We start from the raw sequence: 18,067 nt of genomic DNA on the forward strand, positions 1-18,067 counted from the left end.
TGGCCTCAGACTCTTGCCAGCTCCATTTACAAACTCTCTAAGAGCACGTCTGAAACAGAACCCCATAAATGAGGGAAGAGGAGGAAGATTCCCCAACAAAACCCTGTGTCAGAATCGAGTGTTCCATGTTCATCTCAAACGCAGTCCTTAGGCCATGCTCCAACTGGCCTTGTCTCTGGTCTCTCTCTCACCCCGAGTCCAACAGGGCGAAAAACCTGTGTCCAACCTCCTGAACATGCTGGGCTTTCTCGTTTCTATGCTTTTGCTCTTGTTGTTCCTGTTCCTTAGAATGCTTGGTTCACCTAAAAACATTCAGCTCATCCCCTAAAACCACGCGCAGGCCATCTTTCAGTCCTTTGGGAAACCTGGCCAAACACTCTGTCCCCTCCTCCTCCCCATTCCCCACTTCTTGAATATTCTGCTCTGTAGGGGTCATCTGCTTCCTTTGTGTCCACGTGGCATTTTCTTCATTATAACTAGATACTGTGCTTCACCATATTTACTGTTGAATACTCTTTTCCTCCTTCGTTACACTGGGGACTCCTCTAGGAAGGAGGGGTGCATCTTGTTGATATGCATGTGCCCAAAGTTTAGCATAATGTCTCGCTTAGAGTCCTGCTTGCTAAATGTTTCTGAATGGACAGATGAACATTTGCCTAATATGTACTTAGCAAATACAGAAAGAATGAGGCTGGCATGGATACATATGGTTCACATCCACTATCTCAATAAATCCTATTATCTTATGAGACCCTGTGCCTAATAGTTATTCAGTATTTGCATTCCTCAGAGGATCACCTGGAGGGTCAATGTGTCCTTCACAGTGCTTAGCCCACACTATGTGTTGCCATTCAGCCCAGCAGTGTGCCTATTGTCAAGGTCAAAGCTACATAACTAAAAGTGAAGCAATTATTTGGTTCTGATTGCCAAATCCTTGGTATTTGTAGATCAGATGTTCTGTCTGACTAAATTATCTATTTGATTTGGCATATTAGAATGAGATTGACTGGAGAAGTATCAAGTATCTACTTTATATGGGTTTATATGGATTGTGGGCCATTTGAACACCCCACTCAGGAGTTCTTTGTTCTTTGATACAACTGATGGTTTATTAAAAAGTTGTGCTATTTTATTTGAAGATTTTTTGGGGGATTGGGACCCTCTTTTACCAAACAGGAATCACTATCAGGTTGTCAGACAAAATTTGGCTCTTCTTTGCAAAAGGGTTATATAAGACAAGCCATGCCCACAGAGTGAATAAACTGCATTTGATTTGGCCTTTCCCCTAGTTTCAATCCAGTGATTTTCCAGCTTTCATTGTTTCTGTTATTCAGGGGAAATAACTGCAAAATGAAAAGACACTTTTGGAATTTAGATAAGAGGTTCTGTGAGATAGTAGCTCAAACGTTCAAAGAGATAAAGCTTTTTTTATTAGCAGTTTCACTTATAAAACATGTTTCATTTATAAAACACTTATAAATTGGTCTATTTTATAAGCACAGAGGCTGGGGATAAAACTCAGTAGGTAGAGTGCTCACCCAGTATGCATGAAGCCGTGGGATCAATCCCCTAACACCACCAGAAAAATATTAATTTCTTTTTTTTTTGCACAAGATTTGGTGATTTTGTTGAGCACTAAGAATGAACAAACTTAACTTGTCCGGGATAAATATCCAAACTATATGGATTATAGAACCCCTTAAGTACCCGAGACCAAGATCTCCTTTTATGCAGTGACCTTCCTTACAAATAGTTTAGAACTTTGGGTTGCACATATCTTAACTAACAGGAACATTTGCCATCTGCAAGACCCCTCCTCCTCTACGTCTTGCCACCCCACTTTCCTTCTTTAGTTCCTAGTAACACCAGGCAAAAAAAAAAAAAAAAAAAAAATTGAAACTATCTATTCACCTGTTCCAAATGCAGAGCTTCCTGTCTTCCCTGGTTCTCACCCAGCACCATTCACTCAACTCTAGTCATGTCATTTGGAAGATTAAAATAAATGTCATAAAAGAAGGCAGAATATATTGCATTTCTCTACCACTTATTAAAGTTTTCATAGGGCCCTTACCACATAGGTCATGCCTTATTTTCCTGGCCACAATAATTAGGTGGAAATTCATGAAATGATGTTTAATGAAAATTTGTCATCAGAAAGACTCCTTTCCTAGGAGGGGTGTGAAAACCAAGCAAACACTTGGCCTCCGTGCCTCTACTAACAATGCAGCAGAGCGGCAGCAGCTGGTCTTTATTTTGAAGTGGGAGTCCATTTACCAATCATCCTATCCTCTCAGTTTGTCACTGTTTTGAGTAAATTGTGTAGTAGTAAGTGTGACTGTTTTTTATTACTTCTTCTGTTGTGTGGCTAACATCATAATATTTTTGTTTTCTGCAGGCATGAAACCAGATTTAAGCAACGTATGCTGGAACTGACGGACACAAACAACATTGCCTACTTATTTCTCTCAGCTGCCAACAGATGGCTGGAGGTCAGGACGGTACGTTCATTTCATGATTTCGAAATGGAAACCAAGCCGAGGAGTCCTGATGCAGAGAGGCAGACAGTTGTAAAAATTAGTCTTCCACTGAGATTCAGTGCTAGCCTCACATTTTCTGGACTTTAAAATAGCTCAGGTTTGTTTATGTTACAGATGAAATTTGTCATAATGTTTTAGCTAATGGCAAGACAAATAGCCCGAAAAGCAAAAAATTCATTTTGTGTTCATTATGGTCTCTGGACTACATAGGTTAATGGAATGGCAAATATTTATATAACTGCCATTTTTTTTAAAGAACAAATTTGGTAAGTGTCCAGATGTATTCATTTCTTTCACTGAGTGGGATAGACCTGGAAGAGATGCAGCTTTCTATATTTTAAGCTAGTGGAGGATCATATTAGCCCAAAATTTAAAAAAATTAAAAAATAACTTTAATTAGTCATCTACTGCTTTCTCCTGTTTGATGTAAAAAAGCAAGCACAAATTTTGACCCTACACAGACTTGGTCCAGCAAATGAATTTATTTGAGTCCCAGTTCCTCATCTATAAAACAGGAATAAGAATATGTACCTCATGGGAGTATTAGGATTGAAAATAATAAATATGCCCTTATATGCTGATTATCAAAGGCACTAAAAATGTCTTCCGAATGGAAAGATGAATGAATGGAGATAGTATTTACCCTGGTAAGTGTTTCATAAACTAATCAGCTAAAGGATGAAGTAGGAGAAAGTTGAGATAGTTGTTCTGGAGAAGAAGGAACACAGTCTGCACACTACTCTGTGAGATTTGCAGCATGAATAAGTGAAATTTGGAGTAATGATGACATTAGATGGTGTTTTCTTATGGTTAACTCTCAGTTTTATTCTGTTGGAAGAACCTTACTCCAATGGATTGTCTCCACCCATGCAGACTTTATTTTTTTATTGCTGCATTATAATTATACATAATAGTGGGATTCATGATGGCATATTTGTACATGCACAAAACAGTCTGATTGTCCTCATTCCCCAGGAGCTTCCCTTTCTGTCCCTTCCTCTTTCTCCCATCTACTTGTTCTACTCTATGATTTCCTTTCTTTATTATTATTGTTACTTTAATTAGGGCATCATAATTGTACATGTACAATTATAATTGTGGAATTTTGTGGCATATTCATATGTAGCCATTCATTTAAAACTCAATAATCAGAGAGGACAGATGAAAATAGGAATTTTATAGCATTGAAATGAAGTGTCCAAGTTAAAACCAGAGCTGTTGATTGGTGGATATGGATTGATATGGCATCTTGGTTGCTTTTTTTTTTTTTACATGTGTGTGCTTTAGTTATGATTTCTCAGTGGTTTACGGAGATTATCCACCCACTATTATTAGTTATTATGCAGAAACTATTCAGCAATATAACACAATTATATCTCCCAAGTTTTTGAAAGAAGCATTGGTTGTTGATAAAAAATTCCTTCCAGGTGACAGTGAAGGCAGATAGCAAGTTGCATAAGATCTGTAACAAAACCAAAACATTTTTTCTAGACTCCATCCAATCCATAAATCTTTACTTTAAACTTCTGTTTGTTGTATCTTTTTCAAATTTGCATTTTTCTCTAAGGGAAAACATTGTATCTGAATAATAGAATTAGCAATGGAATAGCTAAATGAAAGAATGTTGCAGAATCATAAGGGGGAAATGGTAATATTTGCCCATGTGTTTGATTTTCCTCCACTTGAAGATCAAGCGTGTCTTTTAGGGGGCGAGTGCATTTACTTTGGACTTGAGGTGCAGTGCGTGTCCGCCTGTGACTCCTGTTTCTGCTCTTTAGCACTTCCTACTGTCAGGTTCATGGACAAGTGTTGAACAAGAATCTTCAAGCAAACCATATGTTCAGTTCTCATAGCCAAAACACAAGACTTTGGAGCCTTAAGGCTGCCAAGAAAGGGAAGGTCAGGACAAATTAGAAAGGAACAGCAGCCAAGCTCAAAGTGGTTTCATTTGACCCAATACTTTAACCCCCACATGGAAAAGTTGCTAAACACACCTGTACTGACATTTTAAACAGGAAGAGCAGAATCTGCCATTCATGCCATTATTTTATAGTACATTTGTTATTATACTTTCTCTGTGCTGTGTAATTATGATCCTTCCAAGATTTGCTAAACTAGTCTCACTGCTAGATCCCTCCTTTAAAAATTAATACAAGCTGGGCACGATGGCACCCACCTGTAATCCCAGTGGCCCAGGAGGCTGAGGCAGGAGGATCGCAAATTCAAAGCCAGCCTCAACAACAGCAAGGCACTAAGAAACTCAGTGAGACCCTATTTCTAAATAAAATACAATATCGGGCTGGGGATGTGGCTCAGTGGTCAGGTGCCTCTGAGTTCAATCCCTGGTACCAAAAAAAAAAAAAAAAAAAATACAAAACAATAAAGATAATTCACTCCTGAGTTTTGGTATCCTCCTCAAATTAAAACATCTTTTGCTTCTGTTTCGGACAGGTAAAGGGGAATTTTGGTAGAAACTTTTGTTTGTTTACTGCAAAGTTCCAGACACATCCATTACACTTAAGTGTCAATATGTTTATGTGGATATGTACATGCACACCACACACAACCCTCTAGACAACTCCAGAGATCCAACATAAGACCAGTTGGCTTCCCTCTCGTTTTATTCTTCTGAGTACACTGAACATTTTCATTAAAACCAGATATATTAAAATGCAAGTGCTATCTTTTAAGAATATATGGCACAGTAAGAGCACTGAGTAAATTAAGTAGATGATTTCTGTTGGGAAATCATCTTCCCTTCTAATTGTGTACATATCCATGACCTCATTACTACTATGCTTCTATGGATGTATCCACATCACGGGAGACATAAATTCAGTTGAAATGACTGATCTTTTGTCAGAAGTATGAATATTGAGATATAGGACCTTGGAGACTGGGGTGTGAACTATTCTCTGAATGCTGCAGCTGCACGTATCCTGCTGTGTAAGTCATTTTGGGGGAAAAAAAGTAATGAGAACTTCTATTTGACCCCCTAAATCAGCCATCAATCTTATTTGCAATATCAACAAACCTTCCCCTTTATATATGTATTATCTATCAATTTTGCATGTCTTTATTACTGTACTATCCTCTGCCATATTACTCAGGAAATTAAAATATCTGCTCGTAGCAAATATTCGTAGAGTTCTTAGAGCAGAAACATGATGAAAATGATACAAGGAGGGTCACTACCTTGAGCATCAAGTGGAAGAGGCAGCAGGATTTCCTGACGCAGATTCTGAGATTTCATAAACTCATATTCAGGGACTCAGAACCTCAATGGAAACAGAAGAAAACATAATTTTACAGCTTGCTGTGACTGTTTTTCTCTTCCCTTTCTCTTCATTTCCAGTTCTAGCTTTTTCAAACTAATGCCCCTGCTATTGACAGAAAATCCTAAAGAGAGAAAAGGAGGGAAACCAGAGCAAAACCAGCATATTGAGTTTGGCAGGGTCTCTGAGCCCCATACAATGTGCGTTTGCTATCATTGTGATTTTGGTTTGGGTTTGTAAACACGTGACTTTTGCATGGCAATCACAATACATTCTCTTTCTCTGGGTGAAGTTGTCCTCATGGAGGATTCACTCTTGCCTACCATATATATATCCTATTTATTTTGAATTGGGAAAAAATAAGGGCCATAATAACACACTCACATCAACAAAGGACAAAGGTCTAAAAGGATAAAATTATTTGGCTGGTATAAAAGTAGCCAGACAGGGGCCACCCGGGGAGCTTTGGCAGCAGAGGGGACTGTTTTAACCCCGGGTGCCAAGTGAAGTGATCCTGTGCGATGTGTCGCTGCAGCCTAACCTTTGAATGCTGCCTACGCTCTGGTTCAGCACAGCGTTTCTCTGCACTAAACAATTCCAGTTCTTTGGCACCAGTGTTTGCACTTGCAAAAGTTGTGTAATTCTATTTCAAGGCTGTCTTTCCAAGGCTTTGTCTTGCTGTGTGGTGAAAGGATAAAAGAAAATTCACATCAGGAAGCCAAAAAGAAAAAAAAATAATAATAAGGGGATTGGAATCCGCATGCTAACGTGAAAATAGTCTTCAGGGTGAACTTGCACAAGAGCATACTTTGTGAAATAGCACAGAGCTTTTTGTGTGTTCACAACTCCACAGTAGACAGGTGTGAAGTGATCTTTTAATTTGGAGGAAATATATTCTCCTCCACCTGCAGTGGTGCCATAGATATACTCCTGAGGGGTATAGGGAGGAAATAGATCATATACATTTTGGCTACTGTTAACTTTTTGCAAGTCTGTTTTATAGAGATTTAGAATTCTCATTATAATCCCACATATAGACTGAATCACTTATTAGGAATCTGACGAGAGGCTTCTCTTTTGACATGGAAATCCAAGGCTTCTATTCTGGGGGAGAGTGTTGGATTCATAAAATTGATAGAAGTTATAATTTAGCAATATACAAGTAAAATGTCCTATGATTGGGGTTTTTTTGGGGGGAGTACTAATGTATTTAGGATTAATATACTAAGTTTCTTAAGTTGAATCTTATGCCATTGTGTCATTTTGACAGATGCTTGTCATTGAATAAATTAGTTAGGCTATGTAAGGTCTTGATAGAAAAAGTGTTGTCCTTTCTAAGTATTTACTGTCCTCTGAGTGAGTTGTTCAGTGTGCCTGCTTCCCATTTCTTAATTTATTGCTCTTAAGCCATTTTTCTGTTTATATATTTGCAGAGAAATAGAAACCATAGGGCTATTTTGAAATTCATTAAACTTGTTAACACTAAAGGAAGTAGAAAATTGATAGCTAGTGTAAGTTTTTATATTGTCTCTCAATTTCATATTTATATACCACTGTACTATTTGTAGGGGAGTAATTAAAATTTAGTGATTATGCTATGAAATTTTCTTGTTAAAAGTTGTGCCCAAAGGAGTTTTGTCCCTTACACAGATCAAGATAAAATTCTGATCAAATGCTTCCCCCAAAATTCCAATTCTTTAGAAAACACATTTTTGTGCAGTAGTAATAATATAGAAGTGAGCTGGAAAATAGTATTAATTAAATGACATTGTGAACAGTACTTTCTAAAAAAGAGCATAAAAAGAATATTTAATGATAAATAATTTTGTTACAGATCCTAGCTTTCAAGTTATATCTATTTGAATCTGACTATAAATTTTGATCATGGGTTCATCTGAAAATTTGCCTATAAAATGTACCTCAAAAAGCTATGCCTTCTTTTTACTGAAGTCTCAAAAACATTATCTCTATAATATCTTTACATATGAATTGGAGACTCGTTAATTACTGAACTAATAATGCCTAGTCGTAACACTGACAAATTTCACAGGTCATTTTGAAAACATTAGCTATGTGGAAGCAGACCAGAAAATATATGACTATAATGTATTGATCAGCCTTCTCCCTTTACTTCCTTATTCTTGTTTCACTTCTCTTTCTGAATCTTTTCCCAGAGTAAGACTCTATGTGTTCCCAGAAGTTATTTTAATTCAAGAAAAAGTAATTAAAATTGTCATCTAGTCGAATCTGCCATTTAGTTCTATGCTGCATGTGAATCCAGGAGCCCAAGATAGAATACAGAGTTTTCTGTATTAAACTAAATTGAGAGAGAGTGTGTGTCTCTCTGTGTGTAATGTTTTACATTTCCTTTGTCCTATTAATATTGGGTCTATGGCTTAATTTTCATTTATATAGACTCAGTGATTATTTTGTTGCTTAAGTATCTCATATGTGGCCCTGTTCTATTTTAGCCCTGTTCTTATCTGCTCTCTGTAATGAATACAGCAACACAGCAATTTATGAGCCTCCCAATTGAAAGAATAAAAAATAATAATGATTTGGAATTGAATGGTCAAGTAAGAGTGGTTTTCACTTTAGGAAAGCAAAGAACCCCTAACCCTTATGCCTGGCAAAGCTTAGTAGGAGATGGTCATAGCACAGTTCAAAATGGGGGCAAAAAGTTCATAAAACTTGGTGTAGGATTCCTTACTTCATCAAATATGCATTCTTGTAGTAGCTTTCCATGTTCAACTCTAAAAATTGGGAAAAGAAGCTGGTAGAGAATTCAATGATTCACAGTGCTGAGAGCCACGGCTGAGTCTGTATGGCCCCTGGCATTTTGCCAACAGTATTGATTGACAGGCAAGGCATTACTATCCGCCTCTGCCGCAACTTTTGAGTTCTCTCACTATTTTGGAGTTCTCGTGGGGATTTCAGGGATTCCCCGAGAGTTCCCATTGGTTGGGGAAGTACAGGAGGAGGTATTTCCGGGAGAGATTTTCCGGCTGGGGGTTCTTGGACAAGCCTCGTGGCGCGTTCGGGAGGATTCCCCGGGAGCTGTGTGAAGTGTTTTCCTGCAGTTTAAAAATAAAGTTTGTTCCTGCTTCAGTGGCTCGTGATTTGTGCCCAGCCAGACTGCGGCACACAGGATCTCTAAAAGCAAAGATGTTTGATGTCCTAATTTAGAAGATATTCGAGTCATAGAAATACTCAGTAAATGTTTTATGAAGAGGTGAATGTACCCAATCATTTCTTCCATAAAGAACCTCTAGACCTTTACAATGTACTTAGAATAGAAACTGATAGACCAAGTGCCTTGCTCTTGCTAGATATAAAAAATGGAAAATATTGAAAGACCCTGTCCTTATGGAACTTTGATTCTAGTGAGAGTAGTAGACAAAGAACTTTTAAATAAATAAGCAAATAAGATCATTTCAGGTGTCTCTAAGTTTTTTGAGGAAAGTAAAACAGGGCAGTGAGATAGAGAACAGCTCTAGGGCTGGAGTTGGGGGCCAAGAAAGGAAGGCCTCTCCGAAGAGTTGACATTTGATTGACACTTTAACAGTGAGTAGAAGCCAGGTGTCAGCGACCTGTGGACAAACATTCAAGGAAGCCATTAGCAGCAATAAAGTCGGTGTACCTCCAAGAACAGGAAACAGCCAGTGAGGTTGAAGCATGAAAGGAATCTCAGACAGGGTCTGAGTAAGCAGGACATAGAATTCATACTTTATGTCATGTAAAGCTTTGTAATCCATCAGAGTTTGAAGTTATTATAGGTGCTGTAGGAAGGCATTGATAGTTCTATAGAGAGAAGCTATATTATCTGACTTACACTTTTAGAAGAATATCTGAATGAATGAGTGAGGCTGTTCTTCCCAAAGAAGTCAACACAAAAATCAGAGAATAGAAATTGATAACAAAGAGCCTTGCTCCTAACATTTAATGCATACATCCTCACAGAAATTTCTCAGGAGCTGAGTAATGTGTTTCTTTACAATACTGCTAGGAATACCTTGTTGTAAATATCCTCTTGTACTCATTTACTTTTTACAAATTATAGCCAAAAAATTCTTATGAGTATTTTTGGGAAAGATAATATGTAAATAACAAATGTATCACATGATTTTGAAAGTATGCACTTTACATGAGGGCTAAGAAGGAAAAAAAAAAAATCATTGCTACAAATGTTTTAGAAGTATTTGGGGGCTCATATTGACATTTATAAACCATGAAAAAATAATCCAGACTGGTTAGATTTTGCCTCCTTCCAGTTATTGCTTCAAATAAAGGGGAAAAGAAGAAGAACTGTCTGATTAGAATGTGGTAAATCCTTAGCAATGACTACATCAAAAGAAGTGAAGGAGTATTTACTACCTTTGTGGAACTCTTTATCTCAAGGGATGAACTCTACATGATTAACTTTTTTAATCCTTTATAACAATTATGGGAATCAATATAGAATTAAATGTTAGTGCCTCTTTTGATCTTTGATGTATTATGGTGGATGCACATGTTTAAGCTGGCTTCAAATGTTTGAAAATCATTCAGGAGAAGAAAGACATCTGATGAATGGAGATGAGGAAATCTAGCTGGTACTTAACTTATTTATTCTTTTAAAATCCCTGTGAATTAGGCACTATTTATATTTTTTGAAGAAAAATTGAGAATCAAGGGGGTTTAAATTACTTGTCTGAGTCCACTAGCTAGTAACTGGCAAAGCCAACATTTGAACCCAGGTTTGGATTCCAAGGCTGAGATACTGTTTTCTCTCCAACAGCTTGATCTTTGGAACTCTTTTTTCAAAGAGTCAACAATGCACATGTGTGAACTGATTGGAGAAGTTTCATTCATTTATTTCAGCACATTAAACATTCCATTACTGTTAATAAAGTCTTATCACCAAGTTGCTAGTTTTTTTGTTTTGTTTTTGAGATCACAGATATGTCAAGCTGGAGAAGGGGTTCACCAGTGGGGTGAAACTTGAGATTATTCTAGGGAATCCAAGTCTGAAATTCTACCTGCTTCTGGGACTTGTGACACATCAGCATGAGAAGTTTTTTGGATTTATTTTTCAAACAAGAGGACAGACCAATACCTAAGAAGATTGGGAAATGGGGAATGAAGAGATTGTTAGGAAATAAACAGATGTCTGCTGACTCCCATTTGAGTCTAAGGTTGACCTTCGTGAATTTTTAAAGTTTTGCAAGAGAGTTTATCATTGAATAATGGAAAATTTAGATAGTCTGAGACATGTGCATACTTTATGAGCACATATAGCATTTATTCTCATTTACATAGATCAGCAAATCTAATGTCCCAGACTCTGAGCACAGTTGGCAAAAAGTTCAGATACAGTTGCCAACAAGTTAAATAGAGGGACATTTCTGCAAGGATCTCGCTCTACCACACAGAGAAGCTATTGCAATCCCGACAAAAGCACATGTGAAATATAAGCTAGAAAATCAGGTCCAAAAATGTGGCTTGTCTGGCAACACAATGTATAGAAATGTGGGGTGGGGGCAAGGTTTTATTTCTGACACCAATTGCAGCTTAACTTCTGAGAAGGTAAAAGGTATTTAACTTCTGCAAACTCCTATCTTATATAATGAGAGTGTGGCACCACTCTCCTTTCCATTTGTAATATTGCAAGCTCTAGTTATTCCATATCTTAGGTATCCTTCCTCTGAAATGTAACAGAACACACATGGTGATCACCTTAGTTGAGATTTTTGGTTTAAGAACTTGGGAATAATTTTGTGACTTTTTGCTTGCTCTTTTTCAGGATTACCTGGGAGCTTGCATTGTCCTTACTGCATCTCTTGCTTCCATTAGTGGGTCGTCCAATTCTGGATTGGTGGGCTTGGGTCTCCTCTATGCACTTACGGTAGGTATGAATATGAATGGAAATATCTCTTTCGGTGCAGCACTGGAGGAAGATTCTGTAGTTATTGCCAACTCTTATTCATGGACATAAGAAGATAAGTTTGAAATAGATAACAAAATGACATCTTACAAAGAATGATAGTTTGGAACCCAAATCTAACATTTTAGACAGGTTGGCTCCATTTTTGAAATTGCAAACTGATTTTTAAAAGCTTCTCAAGTTCTATGATGAGTGTTCTTCATGTTGCTTGAGACCCCTATCCTAAGTTGTTCACAGTCCAGTTGGGGACACTAAAATGAGTGTGGAAATAAATGAGATTCATGCAAACAGTAATGTATACAATTACCCACTGTGCGGGGATGTCAGAAGACAGTTCACAGAACAGTGACAAAGGAGAACCTTGAAGAAGAGCAGACATCTTCTTTGCCAACATCTCCCATGATGTCCTCCCTGGTCTCTGATGACTTACAGCAAGTAAAGATTATACCACATGATGAACACCAGCATCTAAGTCATCCAATCCCCAAATATCCTATAAATATGAAAATTGTTTACCTTAATTTTAAATATGTGAATTTTTTGTCACCTGACACAGATTACCAATTATTTGAACTGGGTTGTGAGGAATTTGGCTGACCTGGAGGTGCAGATGGGTGCAGTCAAGAAAGTGAACAGCTTCTTGAGTATGGAGTCTGAGAACTATGAAGGCACCATGGGTATTGTTTTTCGATTAAATATTATTTTAAGCAAATATTACATGTGTGTCAGACATACTGTTGTTTAACTTTTGTTTACCACTTTAATATTCTTATCTTGATTTTGCTTGATTGAACACCTGAAAAGAGGACTGTTTAGACCTGAAAAGTCTTGGGCTCAATTAGAGTCCAAGTAGACGTTATTTTATAATATTTAAAGAGTTGTAAAAATATTGGGGCTTTATTGCATTAATTGCCAATCTAAACTACGACAAGTTCTTGAATTTTCTTCCATAAGACCTTTTTAACTTAGAAGTCAAGAAACTTAGATCTTAAAATACTAAATGAGATTATCAATTCTGTTGGAATAAAACTGGCAGGAAATTCAATACTGAGAACAGAATAATCTTTATTAAATGCAAATCTCAAACTTAAAATGCATATCTTTGTCTAAATCCTTCCATGACTTTATAGCTCTCCAAGGACAAAAACCTAGATAACTTAGCTAAGACCACCAGACCCTGCATGAGTTCACCCTCGCCCACCAACCTAGTCTCACTTCTCATTGTCACCTGCACCACTTCTACTCTGGCCCCACTAGCATGCTATGCTTCCTCTTCATCTTTTTTCTTTTCTCTTAGACATATTTGAACAGAGTTCCCCATCTCTTATCCTCTAAGATTCTTATCTTCTTGGAGCCTCCTGGAATGCTCAGATCGCCACCATCTGTGCTCCCAATGTGCCTTTGGTTTCCCTGCACCATGTGGCTCTCCATATAATAGTGTAAATGTGCCTCATGTTCCTCCCCAGGACTCAGAAGGCACTTTAAGCCATGTCTTTCATCTTCATATCCAGCACCATGCACAGCACTCTCACATTTTTTTAAATTTAAATTTAAATTTTTTTTAGTCATACATGACAGCAGAATGCATTTTGACATATAATACATACATGGAATGTACATACATCAATCATATTGTCTATTCTATTCTGCTGCCCTTCCTATCCCCCCTACTCCTCCCCTCCTCTCCCATTCTTTCTCTCTATCTAATCTAATGTGACACACTTTTTTTTTCTTTTTCTCATTACAACATCATAAATGTATTCTGTATAACAATGAGGTTCTCCTTCCATCTTCCATGCAACTCCCCTTCTCCCTCTTTTTCCCTCCCACCTCTCTTTCCTATTTAGTGATAGTTTTCTTCTCATGCTCTTCCTCCCTATCCCATTTTGAGTCACCCCCCTTATATCAGAGAAGACATTCGGCATTTGTTTTTTAGGGATTGGCTAACTTCACTTAGCATAATCTGCTCTAATGCCATCCATTTGCCCGCAAATGCCATAATCTTGTTATTTTTTAGTGCTGAGTAATATTCCATTGTGTATAAATGCCACATTTTTTAATCCATTCATCTATTGAAGGGCATCTAGGTTGGTTCCACTAGGTTGGTTCTAGCTATTGTGAATTGTGCTGCTATAAACATTAATGTGGCTGTGTCCCTGTAGTATGCTCTTTTTAGGTCTTTTGGGTATAGTCCGAGAAGGGGAATAGCTGGGTCAAATGGTGGTTCCATTCCCAGCTTTCCAAGGAATCTCCATACTGCTTTCCAAATTGGCTGCACCAATTTGCAGTCCCACCAGCAATGTATGAGTGTACCTTTTTCCCTGCATCCTCGCCAGCACTTATTGTTGTTTGACTTCATAATGGCTGCCATTCTTACATTTTAAGCACTCCTATGTTTGATGATTAAGTAACTGAACAAATAAATCAGTTCAAAAATAATCTCTCTGTATTCACTGTGAATAGAATCGAATGATGAAAGACTGAAGAGCCATGATCCTAGTTAATGCCCTAAAAACAAACACATAAAAAATTTTAAAGTTCTTAACCAAGACATGTTTACTTCCAATGTGACTTAATTAAAAAAAAAAAACATAAACTATTATAGATTTGGATTCAATATTATTTTAAGTTTAGGAAAGATCATATATATTAAAATCATTATTAAAATTGCATATAGACAGGCCAGGCGTGGTGGGACACACATGTAATCCCAGCGGCTTAGGAGGTGAGGCAGGAGGATCATGAGTTCAAAGCTAGCCTCAGCAATGGCAAGGCACTAAGCAGCTCAATGAGACCCTGTCTAAATAAAATACAAATAGGGCTGGGGCTGTGGCTCCGTGGTTGAGTGCCCCTGAGTTCAATCCCCAGTACCAAAAAAAAAAAAAAAATTGCATATAGACATATTTAAGCATGTGTATGTTTCTCCATATATCTCTATTTACCTATTATCTATCTGTCCTTCCAACCCCTAGATCCTTCTCAAGTTCCAGAACATTGGCCACAGGAAGGAGAGATCAAGATTCATGATCTGTGTGTCAGATATGAAAACAATCTGAAGCCTGTTCTTAAACATGTCAAGGCTTACATCAAACCTGGGCAAAAGGTATGGAATTCAATGCTATTTGATTTGTTTTATACATTAAAAACGTTGATAAAGCCCATTGTCACTCCTTAAGCTCTTTGAACATTGAAGCCTAGTAAATGTAATCTCACTGGACTCTGATCGTATTCCCTGCATAGTGTAGATACAAGAGCCTGTAAAAGGAGAGAGGGAGAGACAGGATCAGAGTACAATACATGTTCTCTAGGTCAGATTGCCATTCATTCATCTCCCATGAAAATCAGAAATGTTAACAGTAGGTGTTTTGTTTAAAATCTATGGCTTCTGGCTATGACCATATCAGACATTTCCTTGGGAACCTTTGCCAAGGAAAAGGTCTTGCTCTAGTCCCCAAATGACCTCTTTCAGTATTGTAAAAAGAATAAATGTTCGGGGGGGAAAATGGACTCATTCTACTTTTTGTTATAAACTCATCATTTCTAAGATAGAATAAAATGACATGCTATGTGCAAAAATTGCACCATGAAGGAAAAACAATACAGCCATGTGGAAAGGAAAAGAGTTTGAATGTATTCATTGAGGGTCGGGTGAGGACTTCATGCTTTTATTTTAATAATGATAGCTCATAAGATCTAAGGAGAAAATGAGATTGTAATGTAACTACTCAAATAGTCTGTGTTTTTGTCATATCCTCTCTAAGCCAATTATACCTTTGTCCACTTTCTGTTCTTTCTCTGAGTTCTCTTCTCCTTGAGTGACAGTTGTTTTTTCAGGTGGGCATATGTGGTCGCACTGGCAGTGGAAAGTCTTCCTTATCGCTGGCTTTCTTCAGAATGGTTGATATATTTGATGGTAAGTTGTCAATTAATTTTTTAAATCAGTTATATAGTGCTTTCCTTTCAAAAACATTTTCAAGTTACCTAATTCTGCAAAAATAAAAAGCAAATATTTATAAGGACTTTGTGCCCTCACGTGGTTCAAAGCAGATGTCCCAAATAAATAACCCAAAGATAAAGAACATAGAATTGGGAAAATGATTAGCCCTAAGCTAAAGTGTAGAGATTGCTGCTAAAGAGTTCTAATGAATTGGTAAAATGAAAATGGCTGTCCACTTTGAAGAGCAGTAGATGTAAGTTGCATTTGAAGAGGAAGAAAGATGGAAATGTTGTCTTGCTTTCCTCAAACTAAAAATATATGTTTTTCCATCAAAGAAAGAAATTTTAAAGGAAATAAATAATGTGTATTTTAAATTTTGGTGCATGACTTGTGCCCTCATCTTCTGAGTAACATGGATTAATGACGTCAAACATCTTTGCTATGAAGTGCTGAGTTCATGTAAATAACATACAAAAATACTTATCCATCTACAGTAAGAGCATAGAAATAATTTAATTTAATCTTTATTTTAGAAAAAAAATATATCACACTATTTAGTTTGTCAAGTGGCCTATAAATAGGCCAGCAGAAAAGACATAGAAGACACTTCAAATGAAAGGGAATCTAAGAATGAACTTGACCTTCACCTCAAGGAAGAGCTTACTGTTATTACCTACAATGACTGTGATGACTATAGTACTTTACATTTTTATTGTACTTGAAAGATTATAGTTTTTAATTTCATCTACATGACATAAAAAGATCTGCATATAAACAACAACATTCAACTGTGGTATCTGGAATTGGTAGTGGTGTGTTAAATTCCAGAGCAGGGTAGGCATCCATCCCTGGGTTAGCAGTGTTACAAGACAATTACACAATCAAAAGGCCATTGACTGAAAGTTTTCATAAAAACCTGTGGTTCTGACTGATTGTATTAGGACAGCCTGATGCCCAGGTGTTTAGAACATGATTTCAGGCCCCATGTGAACTCTCAGTGACTTGTTCACTTTTTAGTAGCACTAGGTAATTAATAGTTTAATAAATAACATATTATTCCTGAAAGACACAGTTTAAGCTTCTCACCCTTACCTGCCCTTGAGTCTAAATCTACCAGGTGAAAGGACTGCACCTGCCATTTTGAGCTTAGCATACTTATCTCCCAGGGTGATGTTGTCTTTGCATACAAATGAGATGATAAAATAATTCTATCTAAAGTTGAGGAAAGAAGATCAAGATTGCATAATTTGCAAAAAAAAAAAATGATATCTCTATCATAGAACTCACTTTCCTATTTGTAATGCATTGTGCTAGTCAATCCATATAGGAGGGAATGAAGACAAAAAAAGCTTTGTCTTCAAGAAACTTTTGTTTTAATTTGGAGAGAGACCATTAAAGAAATAAGTGAGTATATAATATATATACATACACACACACATACACATACACATAAATAATCATATATATATTATATATGGAGAGAGAAAGAGAGAATGAATATGAATATGTCAGATCAGATTCTGGCCAATCCCAAGAAGATAAATCAAGCAAGGAAGGGGGATAAAGGAAGAGTAGAAAAGAAAGGACCCTGAAAGTTATAAAACTATTTTGGGCTTATAAGGCCATATAAACTGAATAAAAACTGAAAATTTCCTTAAGAGAAGTACATATAAGAAAGGGAAACTATTTCCCTTTTCAGAAACATGTCATAATGTTTCCTAAATGGAAAGCTTTATTTTCAGAATTTAATTGGTGCTAGGAAAAAAACCTTTAATTTGTAAACAAATGAAAATTTTACTTGTGAGTTTACCACATGCCTGTAATTTTTGTTTCTCCTTAACAGGAAAGATTGTCATTGATGGGATAGACATTTCTAAACTGCCACTGCATACGCTACGTTCTAGACTTTCTATCATTCTGCAGGATCCAATACTATTCAGCGGTTCTATTAGGTGGGTAACATTGAACAAAAATCTGTGGGCCTTAGTATTCCTCCTTCAGGTCATAGGTTGGTTTTGTTTTGCGAGTTATTTTTCAGGTGGATGTGAAAAAATTATCAAAATGATAAAATCAAATAGGCTGTCCAAAGATTTGAGTTGGGAAATCCTAGAGTTGGTAAATTAACCCATAGAAGCCAAATCCCTGTGTTTCCAAGAGCTCTTTTCTTTTAATTTGATTATAGTTCAGAGGAAAAATTGGTAGCAGTGATTCTTGGAAGACATTTCTTAGGTATTCTAACCTACAAATACCTGCCTAACTCTTGTGTGCCTGGCCTAGCCTCAACTGATAACTCTGAACTTAGTTATTCTCTTTGCTTGTCTCACTATCCTTCACAACCTTACTTTCGGCCACAAACTGATGGGAAGAGGTTGCTACAGTCTTCTTTATTTCTGGA

At 37.0% G+C, this 18,067-nt stretch overlaps 1 protein-coding gene across 9 annotated transcripts in view; it reads left to right on the forward strand.

The window, feature by feature from the left end:
* The window catches only part of Abcc9 (ATP binding cassette subfamily C member 9), a 128,066-nt gene that overhangs the window by 95,292 nt on the left and 14,707 nt on the right, over positions 1-18,067 (forward strand). For 8 of the 9 annotated variants that reach the window (XM_071610099.1, XM_071610097.1, XM_071610098.1 and 5 more), the window contains 6 exons: positions 2,396-2,498; positions 11,595-11,696; positions 12,292-12,412; positions 14,708-14,838; positions 15,570-15,648; positions 17,516-17,624. In XM_071610099.1, coding sequence (XP_071466200.1) covers positions 2,396-2,498; positions 11,595-11,696; positions 12,292-12,412; positions 14,708-14,838; positions 15,570-15,648; positions 17,516-17,624 — 645 coding nt within the window. The remainder of the gene's footprint in view (positions 1-2,395; positions 2,499-11,594; positions 11,697-12,291; positions 12,413-14,707; positions 14,839-15,569; positions 15,649-17,515; positions 17,625-18,067) is intronic. The other variant, XM_071610102.1, reaches the window with a different exon arrangement.

This window comes from Marmota flaviventris, chromosome 3 (genome assembly GCF_047511675.1).
Source record: "Marmota flaviventris isolate mMarFla1 chromosome 3, mMarFla1.hap1, whole genome shotgun sequence".
Taxonomy (NCBI): domain Eukaryota; kingdom Metazoa; phylum Chordata; class Mammalia; order Rodentia; family Sciuridae; genus Marmota; species Marmota flaviventris.